Source organism: Tupaia chinensis, unplaced genomic scaffold, assembly GCF_000334495.1.
Source record: "Tupaia chinensis unplaced genomic scaffold, TupChi_1.0 Scaffold143615_1, whole genome shotgun sequence".
Classification (NCBI taxonomy): Eukaryota; Metazoa; Chordata; class Mammalia; order Scandentia; family Tupaiidae; genus Tupaia; species Tupaia belangeri.
In genome coordinates, this window is record NW_006203463.1 from 354,332 (window position 1) to 378,955 (window position 24,624).

A 24,624-nucleotide genomic window follows, 5' to 3' on the forward strand; every position below is an offset into this window, starting at 1 on the left:
TGGAATGGTTCAAAACAATAGATGCCAAGCCCTGACACGGCTTTACTTGCTTCACGGGTTTGTGGATCAACTTTACTCTTCACCGTATTCCAGTCTCTCCTACATGGGCCCACGTGGGACCTTACAGGGAGAAAAGAGGATGTTAAGGATTTGAAAGAAAGTCAACATACACAAAGTTGAAAATGGAAGGGCCAGCAGATGGCATAGCAGTTACATCACTGGATTCCCACATGGCTGACAGTGGTTCAAATCTTGGACCCATGGCTTGAAACTCACACCAAGTGCATATGCGTATGTGTCCAAGATTCCAGGAGGAGAAGGGATTGCAGTGTAGCCATCCCCCTGGGGGGTGATTTATCAATTTCCCTCTCACTGTCTCCATCGCTCTCTCCCCAGCAAGCGTATATGCCCTAAGGCAAAAAAAAAAAAAAACCAAAAAAACAAAAAAACTCTGAAAAACAAGTTGAGGTACCAGCAGTTGGCGTAATGGCTATGTCGCTGGACTCCCATGTAGTCGATCATGGTTCGAGTCCTGGACCCAGTTGCTTGGACTCATGCTGGGTGTGTGTGTGTGTGTGTCCAAGATCCTGAGAGGAGAATGGAGGAGAAGGGATTGTGGCGTGGCCATCCCTTCTGGGGGTGATTTCTCTCTTTCTGTCTCTCTCTGTCTTTCTGGTGAGTGCACGCACCCTATAGCAAAAACCTCTCCAAAAAAAAAAAGTTGAAAATGATTGACATTTTACAGCTAAGTGGTAGTTTTTTTTATGATTTGTATAATACAAAGATGGCATGATGTGGTATGAAGACTCCTGGGCTTAGAAGCCAGTTGGTGGGCCAGCAGGTGGTGTGGTGGTTGGGGCATTGGACTCCCACATGACTGATCAGGGTTCGAGAACCAGACCTGGTGACTTGTTTGTCACTTTCCCTCTCTCTTTCTCTGTCTCTCTCTCACACACACAGTGTGTTTGCCCTGTAGTAAATTAAAAAATAATAATGATAAATAAAAATTAAATGGATAATTTTTTTAAAAAATGGAAAGAAGTCAGTTAATGACCTTTGTATGGGTCCTGGTGTTGCCACTTCCTGGTTCAACGTGCTTAAGTCAGACAGTTGGCTTCTCTGAGGCCCTGTCAGCTGGGTCAGTGACGATGGCTTGGCTCAGGAGGTCAGGATCAAATGTTGTAGATTCTGAAATGGTTTAAAAATAGAATGTAAGTGATATATTTGAATAAAATTTATAAATACTATATTTACCTCTCAAAGATCTTCCTTAATTTAGCCATTAAAAAAACAAGTAAACTGTTTTTGGGTGGGGCTAATTATTAAATGATGTTGACCAACTGTACTTAAACTTAAAAGACCAAGCAAGATTAAGTAGGTTTACAGTAAAGCACAAAGTACTTAGATAGGTATAAGTCATCTAGCAGCAGTTTGATCTGTTCAAAGCTGCAGTGATTTTTTAATATACAGGCATCTTGGGGCCGGCAGGTGGCATGGTGGTTGGGGTGTTGGATTCCCACATAGCTGACCGCGGTTCGAATCTCAGACCTGGCAGCTTGCCTTCTCACTTTCTCTCACTCTCACTCTGTCTCTGTGGTCCAATTAAAATAAATAAATGAATGAATGAATAAATAAAGCTCAATAAAATAATTTTTAAAAATACGCAGGCATCTTACAAAAAATTTTTAGGTGCTTTCAAAAACTAAAAATAGATGTTTATCTGTCTGTGTTGGGTTAAGTAGAGTCCTGTTGAAAGTGTAAAAATGGCTAATATTAATGTTAGCGTTCACTTTTGGTCCAAGAGTTGTACAGTTATGAGATAAATCAGTCTGGAAATAGTTATAGAATTTAAGCTCCTCATAAAAGTAGCAACTGTAGTTTTTTCTAAAAGATATTTTTAAAAATTTTATTTATTCATTCACTTATTTTAATATGACCAGAGAGAGACATAGAAAAAGAGAAAGTGCAAAATCAAACCACCAGGTCCAGGACTTGAACTATGGTTGCTCATGTGGGAGTGTCCAGCACCTTAACCACCACGCCATCTGCTGGTTTCCAGCAATTGTAGTTTTAAAATGTCTCGTTGTATGCAGCCTGTAAAATTTCAATATAATTGAATTGAAGAGGCAAGAAGCTATTATTTAACAGGAGTCATGGCTTAAAACCTTCATAAGAAAATCTCAGACTGACCCCATGGCCTAGTGGTTAAGGAGGTTGGCTCTTACATGACTAACTATATGGTTCGAATCTTGGTCCCAGCAGCTTGAAATACATGCTGGGCACATGTGTATGTGTCCCCCACATCCTGACAGGATAGAGAAATAGTGGGCGAGGGATTGTGGTGTGACACGCCCCTTTGGGGTGCTTTTCCTCTTCCCCTTTCTCTGACTCTGTCTCTCTGGTGAGCACAACCATCACCCTCACCTACCCGAGCGGCCCCAGCCTTACGTAACCTGCTGGGACCTTGGAGACACCCTGCTCTAGTGAGCCGTGGATTTTCAGGGAAAGGAGGAGGGACGCTCTGTGCTGGAGGCTCTGTGTTGAGTTGAGGCTGGGTGAGAATCCCTGTGGTTTGGGGAGAGGTGCTTTTGGGAATAAAGCCGGGGATGCCTGTGGTCCGTAAGTGTGGGGACGTGAGGTGCAACTGCCCTGCTCCTACTTGGTCAGTGGTAGTCTAATTCCTGCAGAGCTCAGAGAATTCCATAACTTTCTGAAAGCCCCATAGCAAACAGACCTGCTTTTGAATTCGGATAGACCATTAGGAATCGCTGAGCTTTGCCGTTCTTAGGGTGTGACGTCAATCAGAAGGTCCTTGGCTCCCGTCATCTATCGATCAAAGTTGACAAGTTGTGGCAGGGGATCCAGGGCCCTGCAGTGTGGCTCCCTCCCTCCCCGCAGCTCAGCCTGGAACGAGACAGCCCTTAGTGTCAGACTGTGACTCTGCACGTTCTGAGTGTCCTCTGAATTTTGTGGACTGAGATTTTATATTTTCTATGAAGCTTTTCTTCCCCATTCTCCTTTATAGATTGAGTCCTAACTTCTTCCCTAGGCTCTGCTCCCCTCCCTTCTCCCCCTCCCTTCCCCTCCCCTCCCCTCCTCTCCTCTCCTCTCGTCTTTCTCCCTTACTTCTCCTTCCTTTCTTCCCTCTTTGTTTCTTTCCTTTTTCTCTCCCTCCTTTCTTTCTTCTCTCTCTTTCTTTCTTCATTTCATTTGCCACAGAGCTTGTGGGCTCAGCAAAGAGAATGAGAGGAAGGAGAAAGCACAACCCATAGGGAACATTGCAGTTCCTCCTCTTACATTTATCCCTCCTTTCGGGACTTTGGGCACGCACGCATATGTGCCGGGCACGTGTTTTAAGACATCAAGTCCAGAACCCAAACTGCACAGCTGGCCATGTGGGATCTAGCTCCTTAAACCCTCGGGACACTGGCTGGCCCAGCGCCCTGCCCCCAGCCCTGGGCAGCGTCTAGCGCATATCTTTATTTTAGTACTTGCTCGTCATGTCCGGACGAGTCATCCCTTGGAGCCTGTCCTCCCAGCCAGTGTTAGGTTTGCGTAGAAATCTATGTGAGCAGTGATCGTGGCTCTGTTCACACTTTTTTTTTTTGTGGTAATTCCATTGCTTACATGCGTGCCTCTTTTCCCAGACTATAAATCATTGAAAACGTGTCTTTATCTATGTTCCAGCCAAATACAGGGCTTGACGTGACGTTTATCTGCTCACTTAAACTCAAGAATGTTTGATGCCGAGTTGTAATGATGACAGCTTTGATCAGATTTTAAAAAGAGAAATGATCTGAGCAGGGATCTTAACTCACTGTAGAAAAAATGAATGGTATTAAAAACAGCCATTACTTAGTGAAAGAGTATTACGTGGCAGGCATTACGTACAGTGCTAACATACATCACTATTCCAAGTCAAATTGAACTGGAAACGTGTCTTATTAGGTAACATTGAGAACAAAATGATCTTGCTTCCATTAACTTTAAAACTAAAATTGAAAGCTGTATTTATTTTCAAACTAGTGCTAACTAGAAGTAGCCGGGCTTTAGTGGAGGACAAAGTCCTTAGAAAGGGACAGAAGTCATCCTTGTTTCTTTATGTTCCGTTTTAAAATGTTACTACAAATGTGTATGCTTGGCAACATGGCTGAGCTCTTCCGGAAAGAACACTGTGCTCATTTATAACGCCGACCTGCTCGCAGGCCAGGACAGAGGGCCATTGGGGGAGCGAGCCCAGATGGGCCTGCACAATGCTGTGCTTCGGGCCCTTATCAACGGTGGATTGTCAGGCTTCCCGGAGTGCTGTCCTTGCAGCCCGAGGCCCAGAGTGGACTACTTCAGACCCCGCCACTTAGCACAGCGCCTGGCTTCACTCCATAGGAAGCCTGCTAATTAGGAAGACTATTGAGTAATTTCTGAGCGGGTTTCTTGTTGCCGATGGCTTTGTGTTTCTCAGACAAGTGCGTTTATCTCCCAGGGATATAAAGCTTCTAATCACTGATACATCATTTTTAGACATACATTTACTTTGGGCTTATGGGACATTTATGTTACTGTGTGATAAATTGCATTCTGAATTGCATTTAAGTGCAAAATCTTAATGTTTTTTATCGTACAATTTTCCCATACTTCTCATGACACTATATAGCTTTTTCCTTCCCCCTTTTTTTTTGGGGGGGGGGGCTTGATTTTTTTCGTTTCCTTAATTTCTCAGTACCTGATGCCATTTAAGTGAATTCGATATTCTTTACATTTTCGTATTTAGAGTCTATCACTGGGAAAGACTACATTAGCACTCGGCAAAGATATTCATGAAATAATTTTGCGTTCAGTCCTCTCCATCATTGAGTAGAAACATATTCTAAAGCCTTACTCCTGGTTTCACTGCAGTGACTCTGCAGCCAAAGCCCTGTGGGAAGCGTTACTGAACACCAAGTGCAAAGAGGCGGTGATGGAAGTTCGGAGACACCTAGTGGAAGCAGCGAGCAGAGAGAACCTGCCCATCAAGATGAGCATGGGTAAGCCTAACCCTTCACCTAGGAGAGGGCAACGAGGCCCTAGGAGGCTCCTTTCAGCCTCTGAGCTGTGCGCCCGCCTGGCCAGCGTGGGCTCTCAGTGAGAGTACTGCCGGCCTGGCCTCCGGGAGCTGTTGAGTAGGGAAGGAGTGACTGCACACCGCCCTCAGGGCTCGGCCATGACCGCTTGTCTTAGACTCACCTCTGGGGACTGTAAGAAGCACTTGCTTGTGAAGAATCATTCTTTCATTTTTCTTAGTTAATCTAGAACTATCAAAACTGGACTACCTCCCCTTCATTCAATTCCACCCTTTTCCCCCTTCCTCCCCTCCATCCCTAAACACTGCAGCTGAGAACCATTGTACGGAATGCACCTGAGCAGGCAGGTGAGCTCTGGACCGTCCCTCGTCCCTCATCGTCAGAGCGGCCTGAGCATCCAGTCACACAAGTCTTAGCTCTTCTTCCTGAGGGGATTACAGACCGCATTTTTCTCATTTCTCATTTATTTCACATCCAATTTTGCCTTCCGTATTAGATGAATAGGGCTCCAATGGAATTTAATATTTCAATGGGCTTTTTTCCTCTTCTGATAAAAGAGTCAGAGAACCACAGAGCTACTGTTTTAATTTTAGAAAAGAAATTTGGCTTATGGCTTTAAAATAAAATAATTTTATTAATGTGGGACTATTTAACTATGAATAGTGACTCTAGTTAATTTGTAGAATTCATTGTTGAAAGCTTGTGAAAGTTTAATTCTCTACTTAAAAAATAATAATAATAAGGCTTCTCTCTCTCTCTTTTTTTTTTTTTTTTTGGAGAGGTTTTCGCTATAGGGCGCGTGCACTCGCCAGACCGACAGAGAGAGACAGAAAGCGAGAAATCCCCCCCCAGCGGGGATGGTCACGCCGCAATCCCTTCTCCTCCATTCTCTCGGGATCTTGGGCATGCACGCACACGCTCCTGGTGTGAGTTTTAAGCCACCGGGTCCGGGATGCGAACTGTGGTCGACTATGTGGGAGTCCAGCGATATAGCCTTTATGCTAACTGCTGGTTCCTGGGTTTTTTTTTTTTTTTTTTTTTCTAATTTTTGCCATAGGGCACGTGTGCTCACTTGAAAAGAAATAGAAAGAGGGAGAAAAAGTGAGAAAGCACTCCTCAGGGGGATGGCTATGCCAGTCTCTTCTCCTCCTCCATTCTCCTCTTGGCGTGTTGGGCATGCATGTACACATGCGTGGTGTTGTTTCAAGCCACGGGGTCTGGCACTGGAACTGCAGAGTCAGCCGTGGAGTGTCCAGCCGTCTTAACTTCCATGCCTCTGGCTGGCCTTTCCCTTTCTTTGTCTTTCTTCCTTTCTCTCTCCACAGCCCTAGGTACACATTACTAACACGTAGTTTACCTTATAGAGTTCTTTATTCCTAAACATGTCTGAACAAGAACTAACTCATATTGTGAATAAATGGAAGGAGGACTGCACAGAGGGTCTTGATGATAAGGTTAATTTATATTGTGTTTCCGTAATATAACCTTAGTATATAAGTCAACTTTATTGTTGGATGCGGGACTTTTTTTTTTTTGGAGAGGTTTTCGCTACAGGGCACATGCGCTCTCCAGACAGACAGAGAGAGACAGAGAGACAGAAAGCGAGAAATCACCCCCCAGGGGGAATGGCCACGCCACAATCCCTTCTCCTTCATTCTCCTCTCGGGATCTTGGGCACGCACGCACACGCGCCCGGCATGAGTTTTAAGCCACCGGGTCCGGAAAGCGAACCGCCGTCAACTACGTGGGAATCCACTGACATAGCCATTACGCTAACTGCTGGTTCCCATGATGTGGGACTCTTGAAAGATCAACAAATTTCCCATTCCTAAAGGAATTCTAACTTTTACAAATTAATAAAGCCAGAAATTTTCAAAAAGGATAGGTAATGCCATAGGGAATTTAAATGTAAATGTTTGAATTTTCTGTCAAACACCATCTTCCCACCCCCAGAAAAGTTTAGATCCAATAGTTTGCTGTATCCCAGAACTCCAGACATGGGGGTAGAGGGCTAGGGGAGAAAAGAAAGCAGAAAGGAAACATGTGATTGCTAATGAGCATTTGTTGTAGGAAAGACCAAAACACTGGCTCAAAGTGTACTCCCTCCGAGAGCCGACTACGCGTCAATGTAAGGTAACAGGGTGGCCGCTGCCCGTTTCTGCTTCTCACTAGCCGGTCTCATTTCCACAGACAAACAGATATGTGACCGCAAACACTAAAGAAATGAGCTGGGCCTTTAACCGTAACAAAGCACTGATATTTGAAAATTGCTTCTCATATAGCTCCTCATAAAAAAAAAAAAAATTACAGTCTGGTATTTTAAGTGGCTGGACTGCTTTTTCTAGCAGCATTTGAAATGACCAGATATACTTTGAACTACGCTCTGCCCTTCCACTCCTGCTGTAAATTCTGTCGGAGTACAATCTTTGCACTGTGATACAGACTTACGGTGTTTTAAAAATGAGGTAGTAAACAGATTATTTTTTGTTGTTGTTATAGGACACATGTGCTTACTGAGAGACAGAGACAGAGAGACAGAAAGTGAGAAATCATCCTCCAGGGGAGATGGCCACGCTGCAATCCCTTCTCCTTCACTGTCCCCTTGCGATTTGGGGCATGCACACACATGTGCCTGGCATGAGTTTTAAGCCTCCAGGTCTAGGACTCGAACCATGGTTGACTGCATGGGAGTACAGCAATGTAACCACTATGCCATCTTCTGGTCCCAAGATAATAAACAGATTTTAATTCTAGACTGTTACCCCATGATTGGAACCTCAGAATTGAAATATGTAATTTCTTAATACAAGGTAAGTTTATATTAAAATACTGTAGGTGCCACAAAAGATAAACATTAGTGTCTTAAAGGAGAAAAGTTTAGTTGCTAAAACAAAGAAAAAAATTCATTTTATCATGGCACATGGAAACATATGCCATTTTTTCTGAGAATTTGTTATTACATGTCAGTTAACTACATAGATATGTTCAAGAAAAGTGATTTCTAAAGCACTGTTACTGAACAGTGTTTTTTTCCCACTGACTTTTATAAAGAAAAATATATTTTGAAAGTAAAAAAAAAAACAATTAGACCTGGGGCGAGACGGTAGCATAGTGGTTAAGGTGGCTGGATCCCACAGGGCCCACTTCCGTGGTTTGAGTTCTGAATTAGGCGGCTAGACAAATATGCCAGGGGTGTGTGTGCCCAAAATCCTGAAAGGAGAATGGAGGAGAAGGAATTGTGGTGTGGCCATCCCCCCTGGGGAGTGCTTGTGCTTTCTGACTTTGCCCGTCTGTCTCTCCAGCAAGTGCACAAGCCCTATAGCAAAATTAGAAAACAAGACATCCCATCTAGATATTCATTTGTTTGAACCCAAAATGACCACAGAAGAAATGAATGGAAGATGCCTGTCTCAAACTCCCCTTGTATTATAGAGAACCTTTTTGTGGAGTACCACTGTAGTTGCGAGATCTTTGCCACTTTGTGCTGTAGCTCTCTATAGACTGGGCAGACTCCCCTGTGTTTAACGAGGGGCTGGAAGTCCTATGAAAGCTGAGTGAAGACAGCCCCTTAGCCTGGGTTTACTTGCTGGGCATAGAGAGCAGGATTCCACACAGCCAACTGCGGTTCGAATCTGGCCCCAGCAGCTTGGAAAACTTGCTTGGTGTGTGTGCCTGCATGCCCACCCCAAATCCTGAAGGCATGGAGGAATGCAGGAAAAAGGCTTGTGGCATCATTATACCCCATTGAGGGGAGCCCGCGTGCTCTCTCTCTCTCTCTTTCCCCTTCTGGTGAGCACATGTATCTGCTGGCAATAAAAAAATAAATAAATAAATAAAGCCGAAGTGAAAACAGATCTCTGTATGTTACTATCCTTTCTTTTGCAGCCAGATTTTTTGAAAGAGTATTCTCTGTTTGATCCCTCTGTTTCTTTATTATTTTCTGGCTTATCAATCTAGTGCAGTCTGGCTTCTGACACTTTTTTACCGAAAGGTCTCCAAAATACTGAATATAAAAGATGCATTTCTTAGCCTTCATTCTTCTTGACTTTCTTGCAGCAGCTTTCTTGTACATCTGCCACTTCTCAGCCATACTTCCATTTCTCCTTCCTTTTTTTTTAATTGCCCGAGGGTAGGTGCACTTGCCAAAGAGAAATGGAGAGAGACAGAAGAACCCCCCCGCCCCCCGTCCCCCACCGTGGGGCATAGTCACACTGCAGCCCTCCTCCATGTGGCCCTCCTGTCAGAGTGGGGCATAGTCACACTGCAGCACTCCTCCATGTGGCCCTCACGGCCACACTGCAGCCCTCCTCCATGTGGCCCTCCTGTCAGGGTGGGGCATAGTCACACTGCAGCCCTCCTCCATGTGGCCCTCCTGTCAGGGTGGGGCATAGTCACACTGCAGCCCTCCTCCATGTGGCCCTCCTGTCAGAGTGGGGCATAGTCACACTGCAGCCCTCCTCCATGTGGCCCTCCTGTCAGAGTGGGGCATAGTCACACTGCAGCCCTCCTCCATGTGGCCCTCCTGGCAGGGTGGGGCACAGTCACACTGCAGCCCTCCTCCATGCGGCCCTCCTGGCAGGATTTTGGGCACATACACGCACATGCTCAGTATGTTTTTCAGGCTGCTGCAAACCAGATTCAAACCATGGCCAGCCATGTGGTCTAGATTCCTTAACGACTAGGATGTGGGGCTGGCCCCGTATTTCAACTTCCTTATCCCTGCAAATGGGAGAAATATTTATTTCCTAGAATTTTGAAGGAGAATGCAAGCTCTGAGCAGGATGAAGGTTATGACTGCCAAGCAAACTGGATTTGGTGTGCTGCGGCCATATTCTGCCCATACCAAAGTCTACATAGGAAACCAAATTATAAGGTTGTTTAATGAGTCTGAAATCAAAACAAACAGATCAAGTTAAATGATTTTTCTTTTTCTTCCTGGAAAATTTACTAGTTTTTCTCCACCTCATCTATCTTTTTGTAGGTTTTACATTGATATCTTCTGATAACCCAGGGTGTTTTTTTGTTGTTGTTGTTTTTTGTTTTGTTTTTCCAGAGGGCGCGTGTACATGCCAGAGAGAGAGTGGGAGAGAGAGAGATCAGGAAGGCACAGCCGTGGAGAATGGTCGTGCTAAGGTCTCTTCTCCATCTCCCTTCTTCGGAGATCCTGGACATGCATGCATACATCCCCGATGTGTTTCTCAGACTGCAGGGTCCAGGACTCGAACCTCACAGTCAGCCCTTTGGGATCCTGCTGCCTTGACCACCGCACCGTGGACTGGCCTAGCACAGGCTTTCCTTATGCAGAGCTGTGCATGTCTTCTCCTTCTCACTTCAGCTGGAGTTATGTTACATGATCTCTTTCCTGACTGTTTGCCTTTCCCACTCCAAAACACCCTGTATTGGGGATGCTGACAATTCTGTGGTCACAATTTTATTGAAAACAATTTTTTGTAAAAAAGTCTGTTGAGCTGCATTTCTATATGATAATGTGATCCATTTCATTGTGATGCTTTTCAATTTGTTCTGGGTCTGGGGTGGCTTCGGGTCAATCTTACAGACTCACCGCGTTCACTTTTCCAAATGAAATGTAACGAGTTCTTTCAACATTTCTGAAAAGACAAACTTTCCCACGTTTTATCATCACAGTTGCTTATAGTTCGGAGCCGCTGGTCAAGCTCTAGCTTATTAACGTCTTTCCTAAAACGTGAATTCTAGAGCTGAATGGAAGAGCAATGTCTTGATCTTACCTCTATTTTGGATACTATATTTTTCTTATTAAAGTTCCAGATAAGACTTTTCGTTCCCACCACTGCCACACTTACTGCCATCTCCTGCCTTCCACCTTTAGCGCTGTTGCCTGTGAAAATCAGCCCTACGTTAAAATACTTGATAGGTACTTTTTCAACATTGTTGTTCTGTTTCCTTTTATGGGCATTTCCGTTTGTCCAGTCCTGGCTGGATAGCAGTCGTGTGTTCATCACATTTATACCTTTGCCTTCATTATGGAGGATTTTGTCTGAGATTACAGGGAGAATGTGCATGTCTGTGTACATGCGTGTACATGTATGTGTGAGACAGAGAAAGAGAGAGTTGGGTGGGGAGATGGCTAAACTTTGCAAAAAGGACAGATTAAAACCTAATAAGGATGACGTGCCTTGTGATACGTGGCCACTTATGAAGAGGGGATTTGGAAGCCTCCTGGGCACATGCTGGCGATCAGCCCTCAACCTCCCAGCCTCATTTATTAGCTGTCGGAACAGTTTGGGGAGTGGGGACGGGAATTAATTTTTATTGGATACTACTTTGCTTCAGAAACTAAAATAGAAATTTTTGCATAGTTTGTTTCACTTAATGCTCCCAATAATCTTGCCAATTTGCTATTCTTTTTTAATAATTATTTTATCTAACTTTATTTATTTTAATTTGACCAGAGATGGGGGAGAAGAGAGAGAGAGAGAAAGAAAGAGAGGAGGGGGGGAGGAGAGAGAGAGAGAGAAAACAAGCCACCAGGTCCGGGACTCGAACTGCAGCTGGCCATGTGAGAGTCCAGTACTCTTAACCACTATGCCACCTGCTGACCCCAGTACTCTTTTTTTTTTAAAACTCCCATTTCACAGCCAAGAAAAAAATGACAGCAGAAAGGTTAAGCATCTTTTCCGGGATGACTGTCTCTCAGACCTCAGTGAACCCTTCTGCTTCCTGTGGCTGGGGCTGGGACTGCACACCAGATTCCTACTTTTCCAGCCGCCCCCTCTTAGGCAGTGCTAAAAGGGGAGGTGGAGGGAGACTGCAAGCTTGGACGGGAGAGGGAGCTCCTGGCCCCTCTTTGTCTGCTTCTGGTTGTGTCACGGCAGCACTACTTCCTCACCCAGCACTGGTGGCGCCTCCCTGCCCCCGTGGCTTGAGAACACGCTGGACATGTGTGCATCTGTGCTGCAGATCTCGACTGGACGGAGAAATGGAGGAGAAAACCACTGCAGAATGACCTTTCCCATGGGGGCGCCTTTACTCTTTCTCTAACTAGTACTTGTTCCCTCTGATAATACAAAAATTTAAAAAAAGAGTCTTTTGGTTTATCTTGTACTTTGAATGGATTTTTTTAAAAAAATTTATTTATTTATTATTAATTAATTAATCTTTTTCACCTGAGTTTTGCCAGAGAAAGATGGAGGATGGGGTGGGGGAGGGAGGAAGAGTGAGAAAGCAAGCTGTCAGGTCCAGGACTTGAACTGCGGTTGGCCATGCGGGAATTCCAGCATCTTAACCACCAGGTCATGCTGGCCCCTGGATTTTTTTTTTTAAGAATTATTTTATTGAACTTTATGTATGTATGTATTTTAATTTGATCAGAGAGAGACAGAGTAAGAGAGAGAGAAAGTGAGAAAACAAGTCGCCAGGTCCGGGACACAAGCCGTGGTTGACCATGTAGGAGTCCAGTGCCCTTAACCACCATGCCACCTGCTGGCCCCCTGAATGAATCTTTTACACACATTATTTTATACCATCATTCATTAGTCTCTTGGAAAATACTGGGTCTCTAACATATACAGACACATATTGTGGAGTCTAATAAAAGCACATTTGTTCTAAAACCATTGATGTCATTAGAAAATCTTTAAGCATTGGGAATATAAAGATGTGGAGGCTGATACATATTTCCAAGTATGTGATTTTTTTCCCCCAATTTTCTAATGAAAATGACTTTGGTCATTGACCACACATACTGTCAATCGTTTTCCTTAGAGTGACAGGCTCACTTCATTCTTTTTTGGGAAAAGGATCTGAAGACTACATTTTCAGATGTCTCTTCTAGTGAAAATTGGATGCATGGAAAAAGAGACCAGATTGTAGTTCAGATACTCACAGCGGTACTTCCCCTCATGACAGTCATTGCATTTCCACGTACACCAGGACCACGCTTGCTTGCTTCCCATTTCTTCAGACAGAATATTGATGTGTCCTTCAAGGCTGAGATCTGATAAATCATTGTCACTTCCAGTTTCAGTAGAGCCGCTCTGAACTCTCACTGACTACTCGTGGAACTTGGTGCCAGTGCTAAGGCACCAGCGTTTTCCCATCACTGGCTTTCCCCATCTGTAAAATTAATAATTAATAATTAATGCGGTTTATTTCCAAGCCAACTGTGAGTGACCTAGGCCAGAGAAGAGGCATGCATGTCTCGGGGTGATCATGTACAGGGGTTCCTTTGATTTGTTTTTGAGATTGACAGACAACATTTAGTGAAGAGATTTTTCATTGGTCTGGCCCAAAAAGGTGGGACATGTAGAAGCGGGCCTTGTAGGTTACAGGTGGGTTCCACAATTCTCAGGTTGGTGATTGGAAGGGAAGATCTGTGTCTTGGGAAGAGATTAAAGAAAGGCTTAATCTACATCTCAAGGAAAAGAGAAGTACCGCGTCTTGGGAAAAGATAAGCACAAGAATACACTGTAATCAGTTGAAATATACATCTCAAAGATACTATGCCAGGGACAGGAGGTAGGAAGAATCCTGTTAATAGAAAATAAATGGTCTGCTTAGGCTATATCTGTATAAAGTGTTGTGTGATTGAACTGTTTTTTTACTTGCATTTTTTGGAGGGGGGGTGGTTGGCTCATTAACAAGACAAAGTGACTCCATTAAACCTACCTCTGCCATTCAAAAAATAAATAAATAAATAAATGGTCTGTTAATGTTTGTGGGCATGACTTCCCCAGTCCCTTTTGAAAGATTTTGGAAGATAGGAAAAGTAGTCAGACTTCTGTCCACAGTACAAATACAGCATAGTAGCAAAGTCGGGTAACACTGAATTATCATCATGAAACTAGGGGACCAGGGACCCAGGCGTCCATGGAACAGCTTTTGAGAACCACTATTTAAAGGAATGCCATATTCTCTGGGTTTGTGATTGGTACAGTTTCCTAGGGATCATTGGCTCAGTCAGATATGAGAAAAGGTGGGAAAGTTCATTGCAATTTTTTTTTTTTTACCTATTATCCAGTTAGAGGCAATAGATTATTTTCCTTTACTTAAAGAATGTAATTATGTGCGCTTAGTATATATGAGGTCCTTGTAGGGACATATGAAACATCTTATTTTTAATGAACAAATTATTTTTTCTGAATCTGTCTGCAAAATGATGACAGTCCTTGTTAACCTGATAATCAGATGAGATGACTTAACGTGAAATACAGTGTTTGTGAAATTCAAGGTGTTCTGTAAAAGGAGGCTATACCTCATGGAGCTATCTTTTGTTTCCTGGCGATTGAAGACACGTTGTAAAGATAGTGTAAAGGTAGTGACCAAAGCCATGCAGTTGTGTGTGAAGACACCCCACCAGCCCAAGGCTGGGAACGCCCTCCCTGTGGGACTTGTTCTTGAGTGTCTTAGTTAGGAAACTTGTTGCTGGAGTAATGCTTTCCAGAAGCGAAAGTCAAGCTTCAAGGTTTTGTTGCCTGGTGATTGGTTACAGTGAAGCCTGAGCAGTGAATTTCCCAACTGAAATATACCCTTGGTGATTCAAGGAGAGACAGTAACAGTGACAGAGGGCTACAGGCAGAGCCCTGAGGATTACATCCATCTAGGGGGTGTGGGAAAGAAGAGAACATAGCGAAAGAGACAGAAGCAGCTTTTATTGAGTTAATAATTAATGATGCCTGAAAGCGTAAGGTCACTAAAGAAGTGCTCACCTCTCACACTCCATCACCTGAATTCCTAATGTCCCCTCAAGCACTGCCCTCTGGCTCTATTCTTAAACTGTAACTTAAATTGCTGTTTCTTTTTTTGTTCTTCTTTCCTCTTCCTCTTCTTTTTTTCTCTTATTAATCTTATTTTTAAAATTATTTTATTTATCTTTATTTATTCATTTATTTATTTTACTTTGACCAGAGAAGGACAGAGCAAGAGCGAAAGCGAGAAAGCAAGCCGCCAGTTCTGGGCCTTGAACCACAGTCAGCCACGTGGAATCCAGTGCCTTTAACCAGCATGCCATTGTTTTTATTATGTATATTTGAGGTTTACAACATGACATTGTGGGACTATGTAAAGAGTAAAGTGGTTACTCTAGAGAAGCAAATTAACACATAGTTACCTTTCTGGCACTGAGAGCAATGAAATATTACTCCACAAAAATCCCTAGTACAATGCAATTTTTAAAAGTTTTACCCATTTATTCTTCCATGACAGAGACAGAGTCCCCTAACAGCTGCCCCATGCTGTGGTTCAACTCCAGTATCAGTGGACTTGGATCATGGACATTCGCTCTTGCACCTGGCGCGCTAGAGGGGTCCTAGGACATGGACCCAGGACCTTGCCCATGTGGGTCCAGTGGCATTACCATGGCACTACCACCTGGCTTGTTTTTCTTTTTTTTCAGAGGTCAGGTGTTCTTCCTATGTTGCCTAGGCTGGCCTTGAATTTGTAATCCTCCTGTCTCAGCCTTTGAGTAGGTGGGATTACAACTGTATGCCCCTCAACCCACTTCCAATTTTATTTTATAAAGTAAAATTTAAAAAATTTCATTTCTTATGTTATTAAATTGCCAGAGAGTATGTGTGCTTGCCAAAGAGATGCAGACACAGGGATCGAGAGAGGAGGAGGGAGAAAGCACTCCTCGAAGGAATGTGGTCACGCTGCAATCCCGGCCCCATTTCTCCGGCCTGGCAGGACTTGGGGCATGCGTGGACACATGCTCAGTGTTTTTCGAGCTCACGCTGACGGTGTAGACTCCACCTTCCTTAGTTAGGGGACTGGAATCGGCCCCCAGTTTTAGTAACTATAGACCTCATGTTGGGCATAGTGTCTCTGACTTGTTCATTTGGCATATTTGCTACTCTGTGTCCTCTGGCCTGCATGTCTGCATTTCTGTTTTCCCCCACCCCTGCCCGACCACTCTTTTGTTTTCTTTCTCTGTATATTTAACATAAAAAAAAATTGCACATAGAAGTGAGGTTGCGCGATTTTTTTCTTTCTGTGTCTGGCTTAATTTTAGCATAATGCCTCTGTTCTACTCATGTGGTAAACGGTAGTGTCTTCAAGGCCATATAGCGTTCTACTGCACAAGCGTACCACATTTTCTTTATTCATTTAAGTGACGAGGGACTCTTAGGCCATTTGCCTATCTCAGTTGTTGCGAATAATTCCGGATGACTATGGGAGAGCACAGATCTTTATGATGTAGCTAATGATTTCATTTCCTCTGGGTTTATACCCAGAAGAGGGATTGCTGGGTCACTCAGTATGTCTAGTTTTAGTTTTGATTTCTTTAGAAGCATACCTGCTGTTTCCAGGGTGAAGGGATGCACTGGCTGTTGGCAGGAGCAGGATTTGCTCTCCCAGTGGCTTCATTTCAAGAGGGTGCAGGGCAGCACCACTTGGGTCATGGAGGCAAGACAGACATGGGCCCTTCTCTGGAGCACAGTCATGTGCGCTCAGGGCCTAGGAGGACTGCAGGGTCCTCCAGTGGCAAAGACTGCGGGTATCTGCTGGAATGATGGAGGCCCCCCAGGGAATCTGCTGCCTTTTCCTCCCCACAGGGAGAAGCCCCTCCTTCTCTGAGCTCCCAGCAGGGGCGGAGGCAGGCTGTTGAATTTCTGAATTTCTGTCCTCTACAGCGTGCACTCTCCGTAACCACTGCTGTCAACATGTAGCTGTTTACTTTTTCCCTGGTAGAGGGGATAAGCATGAAGCACCTGTAGTCAGTCTTCCTGCTTGTCAGTCTTCTGTTTTCTCAGCATATGGAGTCCTCAGCATGAGACTACAGGTAGGAGTTTAAAACCCTGCAAGTATGATCTAATGAGAAGGCACATGACTGCAGGTGGGAGTTTCTTTGTTTGGAGTTTTTTTTTTTTTTTTTTTTGCCATAGGGTGTGTGTGCTCCCCAGAGAAACAGAAACAGTGAGAGGGAAAGTGAGAAATCATACCTCAGGGAGGATGGCCACGCTGCAATCAGGATGAACGCACATGTGCCCGACATGATTTTCAAGCCACCAGGTCTGGGATTTGAACTGTGACTGGCCATATGGGAGCCCAGCTCCATAACCACTGGTGGCCCCTATTTTTAGGATTTTTTTGTTTTAAGAAAGATTTTTGATAGAGGGTGCCTGTGCTCACCGGAGAGACAAAGAGACAGAGAGCAAGAAATCACACACACATACACACCATGGCCATGACACAATCCCTTCGCTGTTTTCCTCTCGGGATTTTGGCCTCGCAAGCATACATGCCCAGCCCGAGTTTCAAGCTGCCAAGTTCAGGTCTCAAACTGCAGTTGGCCATGTAGGAATCCAGTGTCGTAATCATCTGCTGATCCTTATTTTGAGGGTTTTTTTTTTAGAGAGAGATTTTTACTGTAGGGTGTGTGCACTTGCCAGAGAGACTTAAAGTTGGAAATCACCCCCAGGGGTCTGGCCCTGCCACAATCCCTTCTCCTCCATCCTCCTCTCGGAATTTGAGGCATGCACACACACACTTGCCTGGCGTGGTTTTCAAGCTGCCAGGTCTGGGACTCAAAGCTCAGTTAGCCATGTGGGAGTCCAGTGCCCTAACCATCACGCTATCTGCTGGTCCCTATTTTGAGAATTTCTTAAGAGCAGAAATCCTTTGTAAAGCAGAGTGGTCCCACCAGGGAAGCACCCCTACCTGGCCAGTGGTGTAGCTCTGAGAGCAGGTCCTCTGTCCCCTTCCTTGCCCCCTGCTGAGGTGTAAGCCCCAGCCTCCCTGCAGTGGGCCTCAGGAAGGCGGCCTCCCCACCGAGAGCCAAACCATAAATGTTTCTGCTGGTTTTGTATTTCACTGTTTTATACAACTTAGGGGGAGCTGTGTATTTTCTGTTTGTGACCCCTCGTCCTGCAGCAGTTAGACTTTATTCCATCCTTACCTTGAAATACATCTCGCAGCAGGTTTCTGAATTTGGGGCCTGTTGGATTAATTTGATTCATTGAATTAAAATGCTCTTTTCACATTAGTTTCTTGTTCTACCTTCGTAATGCTGTAAAGCTCAGAAGTTTGTGTAACAAGATACATACTCTTCTTAAAAAGCCCTTCCAGAAAACTTTCTTCAGTATTTATGATGTTATAAAAGTGGACATCATTTCCCAGCTGGGCTCCGTCCAAGTTTCACTGTACAACTGGCCGTGTCCAGTGGCCTTCACATCCCTGTAGGAGATTTATAATGCCCTCCCTCTCCCATTTTAATAACTCGTTTCAATGCCAAGTGGTGATCATGATCAGGATTGTTTATTCGTGTCTGGCTTAAATCTCCCCACCTGTACGCTAACCATATTTCTTTGCACTTTGACCTCAATTTGAGGCAAGAAGCAGGCAGTTACTATTATTATTATTACTTTTCTGTTTCTTTACCTGTTGAAAGGCAATGCTTTACCTGTCGTAAAAATCAGTAATAAAGTCAATTTCTCAGCAAAAACTACATTTTACATGAGATAGACATCGTTTCATTTTAGAACCAAGAGAATACTTTAAAAGTTATGCAATTAGGTTGTCGGGAAAGTGGTGATGTGTTTTTCTATGGTTTTCCATGCAAAATGCATCGTGACTTTCCCGACAACTTAATAGCATAAACTAGAGAATGTGGATGGCAACCTATGTGAGGTAGAAGGACTGTACAGCGCCCTCCTTCCTGGACACACACCACCCTGCTATTAAAGGAACCTTTTTTCCTTGACTAGGATCTTGCTTTTTAGGCCTTTTCCCTATATAGTTAGGTAAGAAAGTAAACCAATAAACAATGAGAAAAATAAAGGTTTATCTAATAGTACAGCATTGCGGTTTCTGCTGTGATATTTTTCTCACTCTTATTAGAGTTTCGGTGACCCATAAAATACTTGAAGGGGACTTAACCAGATTACATTACATGCATAGTTTACAAGTTCGGTTAGGCCTAGCTGCCACAGCACACGCTGCTAACATGATGGTACGTTCTGCGTGCCGGGGCCACGTGGTCACAGCCCAGTGTAACCTGAAGGCTGGCGTGAGAGTGTGCTCCTTTGGCCTGCGACCAGAGCTGAGGCAGGAAGATCTTGGGCTCACGGCGAGATCCTGTTCGAGGTGGGAGGCTGAGGCCCGAGGATTGTGACAGTGAGACCTTGACTTTTGAGAAAAAGTAATCAAATTTAAAATGTGTGAAGACATTGGCAAGGCTGTGGGAAACTTTGACAGTGTGAAGTATTTACCCACCCAGTAGCGGGATGTACTCACCCGGGCACAGAGCCAATAGAAGTGAGCATTTTGGACCACCAAGGGACAGGTCTTTTTTTTTTCTTTTTTGGAGAGTTTTTTTTTTTTTTTTTTTTTTTCAAAAAGGGGGGCGGCTCGCCCGGAAGCACGTGTGCGCTCGCCAGAGAGACAGAGAGAGACAGAGAGACAGAAAGCGTGAAATCCCCCCCCCAGGGGGGGGAATAGCCATCCGGCAATCCCTTCTCCGTTCTCTCGGGATGTTGGACACGCACGCACATGTGCCCGGCATGGGTTTAAGCACCGGGTCTGAGACTTGAACTTGACTACATGGAGGTCCAGTGACATAGCCATTATGCCAACTGCTGGTCCCAGGACATGTCTTAGGTTTATAACATCATTAATTATAGTGGACACAGACTGTAACAGCTGAATGTGCTTCCACAACAGCATGGATAAAGCCGCTGGTCCAGTCATATAGACAATAACATCAGTAACAAAAAGTAAAAGTAACAAAAAGTAAAGACAGTAACAAAAAGATTGAGGTTTTTGGATAGTATTGAGCAAAAGAAGCCAGATACATGAGTACTATGTAGAAGTTCACTTAAATGAAGTTAAAAAGCAAAGGAAGAAATGATGTCGTGATAGACTCAAGGAATGGTTTATCCTTGCAGGGTTATTGACTGGTAAAATATACAGAGAGTATTCCTGAGTGCTGGACATAGCCTGTCCCCCCTTTTGGGGGTGATTATGTGGGTGGGTACCTGTGTTCAGATGATCTGGGTACACATCTAAGATCTGTGTGCTCACCCCGTGGCGGTGTCCTCTTGACTCTGTACCTCGGGGTGCTGGAGTCTGCTGAGTCTGGGGTTGCCCAGGGTCTTCCGGGAGGCGGCTGCCTTCTTGCTGCAGAGTCTGTGCACATATTCCAGGTAAAGCCCTTCATGGGGTGGGTGTGGTTTTTATTGTTGTGTTGCTCCAGCTAAGTAGTACTCTCTCATTCCTCCCTTACTTTCTAGAATTTATTCTTCATTAAATTTTAAAAAAGAGTAGTCTTATTAAAAAGAAAAGCCAGTTTGTAATTACTATTATAATTACTCGAGTGTTTTTATTTCTCTTGTTTCCCTGTTTCCTGGTTATACTCAGGTTATATTCTGATACATATGCATTTGAGTGGAGAGTTTCTTTTTTGGGTGGTAAACATTTTCTGAAATCGTCTAGCACTGATAGTTGTAAACCCTGAATATAGCAAAACCCATCAAATTGTACACTTAAAGGGTGAACTGTCTGGTATGCGAGTTATATTTCAATAAAGATATTATGGAAGAAAGAGTTCTTGGAAATAAAAGATGTCATTGTGAGGATAAAATATTGAACCCAAAGTTCAAAGATAAGTTTTAAAAATGTTTCCCCGTGTAGAGGGAAAGAAGAGGACACTGAAAAGAGGAGAGGAAAGGTGAAAGATGCAGTACCAGCCAGGAGTCCCAAGGACTGTGAGGTTTCCGAAGGAGAAAGAGCAGAGGACAGGAAATTAGCAAAAGAGGGAGGTGAGGGCTCCCCAGACGGGGCACGTCCTGGGTGCACAGGCTTACTGAGCACAACGCAGAAGTCCGTCCACGACCTTGGAGGACTTGCCAAGGATGAGGGGGTTGCGGAACTCAGCCAGGCCGTGGCTGAGGGCGGACTGCGCTCACCTGGGTGGGATGAGCAGGTGCTCATCCAGGTGGTTCCTGGGACTGAGTAATGAGGAGGCCTGGACCTGGAGCAAGAGCTCAAAGCTGGAGGAGGGCCAGCAGACAGGAAACCGCAGGAGGGGCTAGAGAGCCCTGGAGAAAATCTGCAGTCAAGTATTTAGCAGAAGCTTTTCTTTGCAGTCTTTAGCAACCCCCTTAAAAATTTGAAAACACAGGGACTGGCAGTGGTGCTGGATTCCCACATTGTTGACCACGGTTCAAGTCCCGGATCTGGTGGCTTGCTTTCTCACTTTCCCATTCTTGCTTTCTCTCTCTGTTCAAATTTTAAAAAATAATAATAACAAATAAAATAAAATAAAAGAATAACTTAAAAAAAACCCAGAAAACATGGACCCGAATACTGAAAAGCTTTCAAGAGAAATGTTCATGGTTGATGAACATTCCTTTGCTTGTAATTGGAATTATCCAATTAATTATCCAATTAATTCCAATTACAAGCAAAGCTATGAGGAAGAAAACAAACTCACCAAACCACCAAGGACATAGTTCCGATATGAGTGACACCTCTGGGACCAGCAGGTGGAGTAGTGGTTGTTTCAGAGGCTTGAAACTCACGCTGGGTGTCCAAGTTTCTCAGAGGAGAATAGAGGGGAAGGGATTGCGGTGTGGCCGTCCCCCAGGGGGTGATTTCTCGCTTTCTGTCTCTCTGTCTCTCCAGCGGGTGCACACACCCTATAGCAAAAATCTATCTCTAAACAAAGAAGAGTGATACCTCCTCCAGGACAGCCTCAGGAGGGGCCTGCAGGAGGATTGGAGAGGGCGGCATTGTTCTCAGAGATGACAAATAGATGTGTGTCATTGCCTCGAAAGACCTTCCAGTGGGACAAGGTATAGCGGTAGAAGACAGTGACCATGTGAGCGCCTCGGCTCACGTGTGTGTTTGTGTCTTACTTTTTTGAGAGAGATTTTTGCTGTACGGCACATGCGTTGGCCGGAGAGAAACAGAGAGAGAGAGACAGAAAGTGAGAAATCACCCCTTGGGGATGGCCACACTGCAATCCCTTCTCTTCCATTCTCCTCTCAGGATTTTGGGTATACATGCACACGTGCCTGGCATGAGGTTTAAGCCACTGGGTCCAGGACTTGATCTGCAGTTGACTATGTGGGAGTCCAGCAACATAACCATTATGCCATCTGCTGGTCCTGTGTCTTAGTTTTGAATAAAAAGTTTAAAAAGTACAAAAATAAAAAAATTTAAAAATAAAGGCTTATAGAATAAAGATATAAAAAAATTGTGTACAGCTATACAATGTGTTCTAAGCTAAGTGTTATTACAAAAGAGTCAAAAAGTTTGTAAAGTAAAATACATTACAGGAAGATAAGGTTAATTATTTATTTTAGAACTTTTAAAAAGGTAAATTTAGTGTAGCCTAAGTATATGATGATTATGTCAATAGTAGTGTTCAGGAACGTCCTAGGCCCACTCATTTACTCACCACTGCTGACTCACCAGTGCAGCTTCCAATCCTGCAAGCCCCGTTCAGGGTATGTACACTATACCTCTGTGTTTTTTCCCTTTTATCATTTCTATCATATTTTTAAAGAATTATTTAATTGAACTTTATTATTATTATTATTTTCCAGCTTGATCAGAGAGAGTGGGAGACAGAGAGAGAGAGAGAAAGTGAGAAAGCAAGCCACCAGGTCCAGGACTCGAACTGCAGTCAGCCATGTGGGAGTCCAGCGCCCTAACTACCATGCTACTTGCCTATTTCTATTGTACTGTTCCTTGATTTCTGTTTCTTCCTCCCTTCCTTTTTCCCTTGCTTCCTTCCTTCCCTCCTTTCTTTCTTGAGTAAGAGACAAGGATAGAGAGACGGCACCTCCAATTGGCTCTTGGCCCACCTTGGGATCACATAGTGTGTAGCCATGTGGACTGTGGGGCACCCCTAGCCTCAGCTAGTCCTGGATCGTGAGCACAGTGGCCCTGGTGTACTCTGGGAGGTCACAATCCCATGGCTTTTTTGTGTAGGCAAGCTTCACTGAACATCATGGTTTTGTTTGTTTGTTTGTTTTTAAGAGATTTTTGCTATAGGGCACATGCACTCGCTAGAGAGACAGAGAGAGCTGAGAGACAGAAAGTGAGAAATCACCCCCTAGGCGGGATGGCAACACCACAACCCGTTTTCCTCCATTGTCCCCTTGGCATTTTGGGCACATGCACACACATGTCCAGCATGAGTTTTTGTGTTTTTATAGACCACATAGTTTATTATTGTTTATTTTTTACCATCCATCATGCTGTGAATTCATAGGGTCTAGGTTCCAGTAGCTCAGGCTCCTTTCCATTGGTTTTCACACAGTGGCTTCTCTGGGTGGAGCAGGCTGGCGCTTCAGTTGAACCCAGGTCCCTTTCTCTTCGGCTTCCTTCTTTTTCTGCTCATTTTCCTTCACACGTTTAGGAAGCTCTCTCTGCCCTTAGAATGCTTCATATGCTCAATACGCACGTTAATTCTCTTGGCAAGAATCTTGCCCTTAACTTGTTTGGGTAACATTGTAGACTCCTCCAGTTTTACCATGGTAACATTTGTGGGGCATTCCTTTTTGAACAGTACCCCTTCCCTTAAGGGCTACAATATCACCTTTCTTGTAGATTCACATATATGTTGCCAAAGGAACCACTCCATGTTTTCTAAAAGGCCTAGAGAGCATATATCAGGTGCCTCTCCTCTTTACCTTTGTGTTCGTCATTTTGGTTCATTACTGGAAGATGGCTATTCCGGACAAAAGCCAGCATGAGTTTTAAGCCACCAGGTCCGGGACTTGAACTGTGGTCGACTACATGGGAGTCCAGTGACATAACCATTATGCCATCTGCTGGTCCTGACCATCATGTCTTACTGCATACACAGATACAAGTGAGATGCCAGTGCCTGCAGCATTCAATACAGTAGCATGTTTTATACTGCACAGCCTGGGTGTGGGCAGGCTGCACCGTCTGTCTGTGTGAGTGCACTCTACAAGGTTTGCACAAGGAGGCAGTCTAACAGCGCGTTTCTCAGGATCTGTCCTCGTCACTGCGCAATACCCAACTGTACACGTGCATTTCTGAAAGACGTGTGCTTTGCAAAAATCACATAGTAGGGGACCAGCAGGTGGTTTGGTGGTTAGGGTGCTGGGTTCCCATGTGGCCAACCATGGCTTGAGACATGGACCCAGTGACTTGAATAATCACAGCAAGTATATATATATATATATATTATATATTATATATATATTATATATTAATATATTATATATATCTGTGTGTGTGTGTGTGTGTATTTAAAAATCACATACTAGGCATCAGGGCTCATGGTAAAATAAAGAAAGAAAAGAAAGAAAGAAAAAGAAGAAAGAAAACACCCCACACAAACTGTTATTAGCAGAAGCTCATGTATACAACCTTGGGGACCAAGGTGCTGGACTCCCACATGCTCAACTACAGTTTGTGTCCTGGACCTGGTGGCTTGCTTTCTCACTTTCTCTCTCTCTAATGAGTGCAAGTACACTATAGCAAATTAAAAGATAATGATAATAATAAATAAAATTAAATTAATAATTCCTTAAGAAAAGCTGTTTCTTTTTTTAAAAGATTCTATACAACTTCATAGTCAGTACATTAGTAAAAACAATACAAATCTTAA

At 44.0% G+C, this 24,624-nt stretch overlaps 1 protein-coding gene across 1 annotated transcript in view; it reads left to right on the forward strand.

Annotated features, from left to right (window-relative positions):
* Positions 1–24,624, forward strand: part of SCFD2 (sec1 family domain containing 2) — a 457,870-nt gene that overhangs the window by 38,653 nt on the left and 394,593 nt on the right. The window contains exon 3 of the mRNA XM_006164377.2: positions 4,894–5,021. Within this exon, the coding sequence (XP_006164439.1) occupies positions 4,894–5,021 (128 nt within the window). The remainder of the gene's footprint in view (positions 1–4,893; positions 5,022–24,624) is intronic.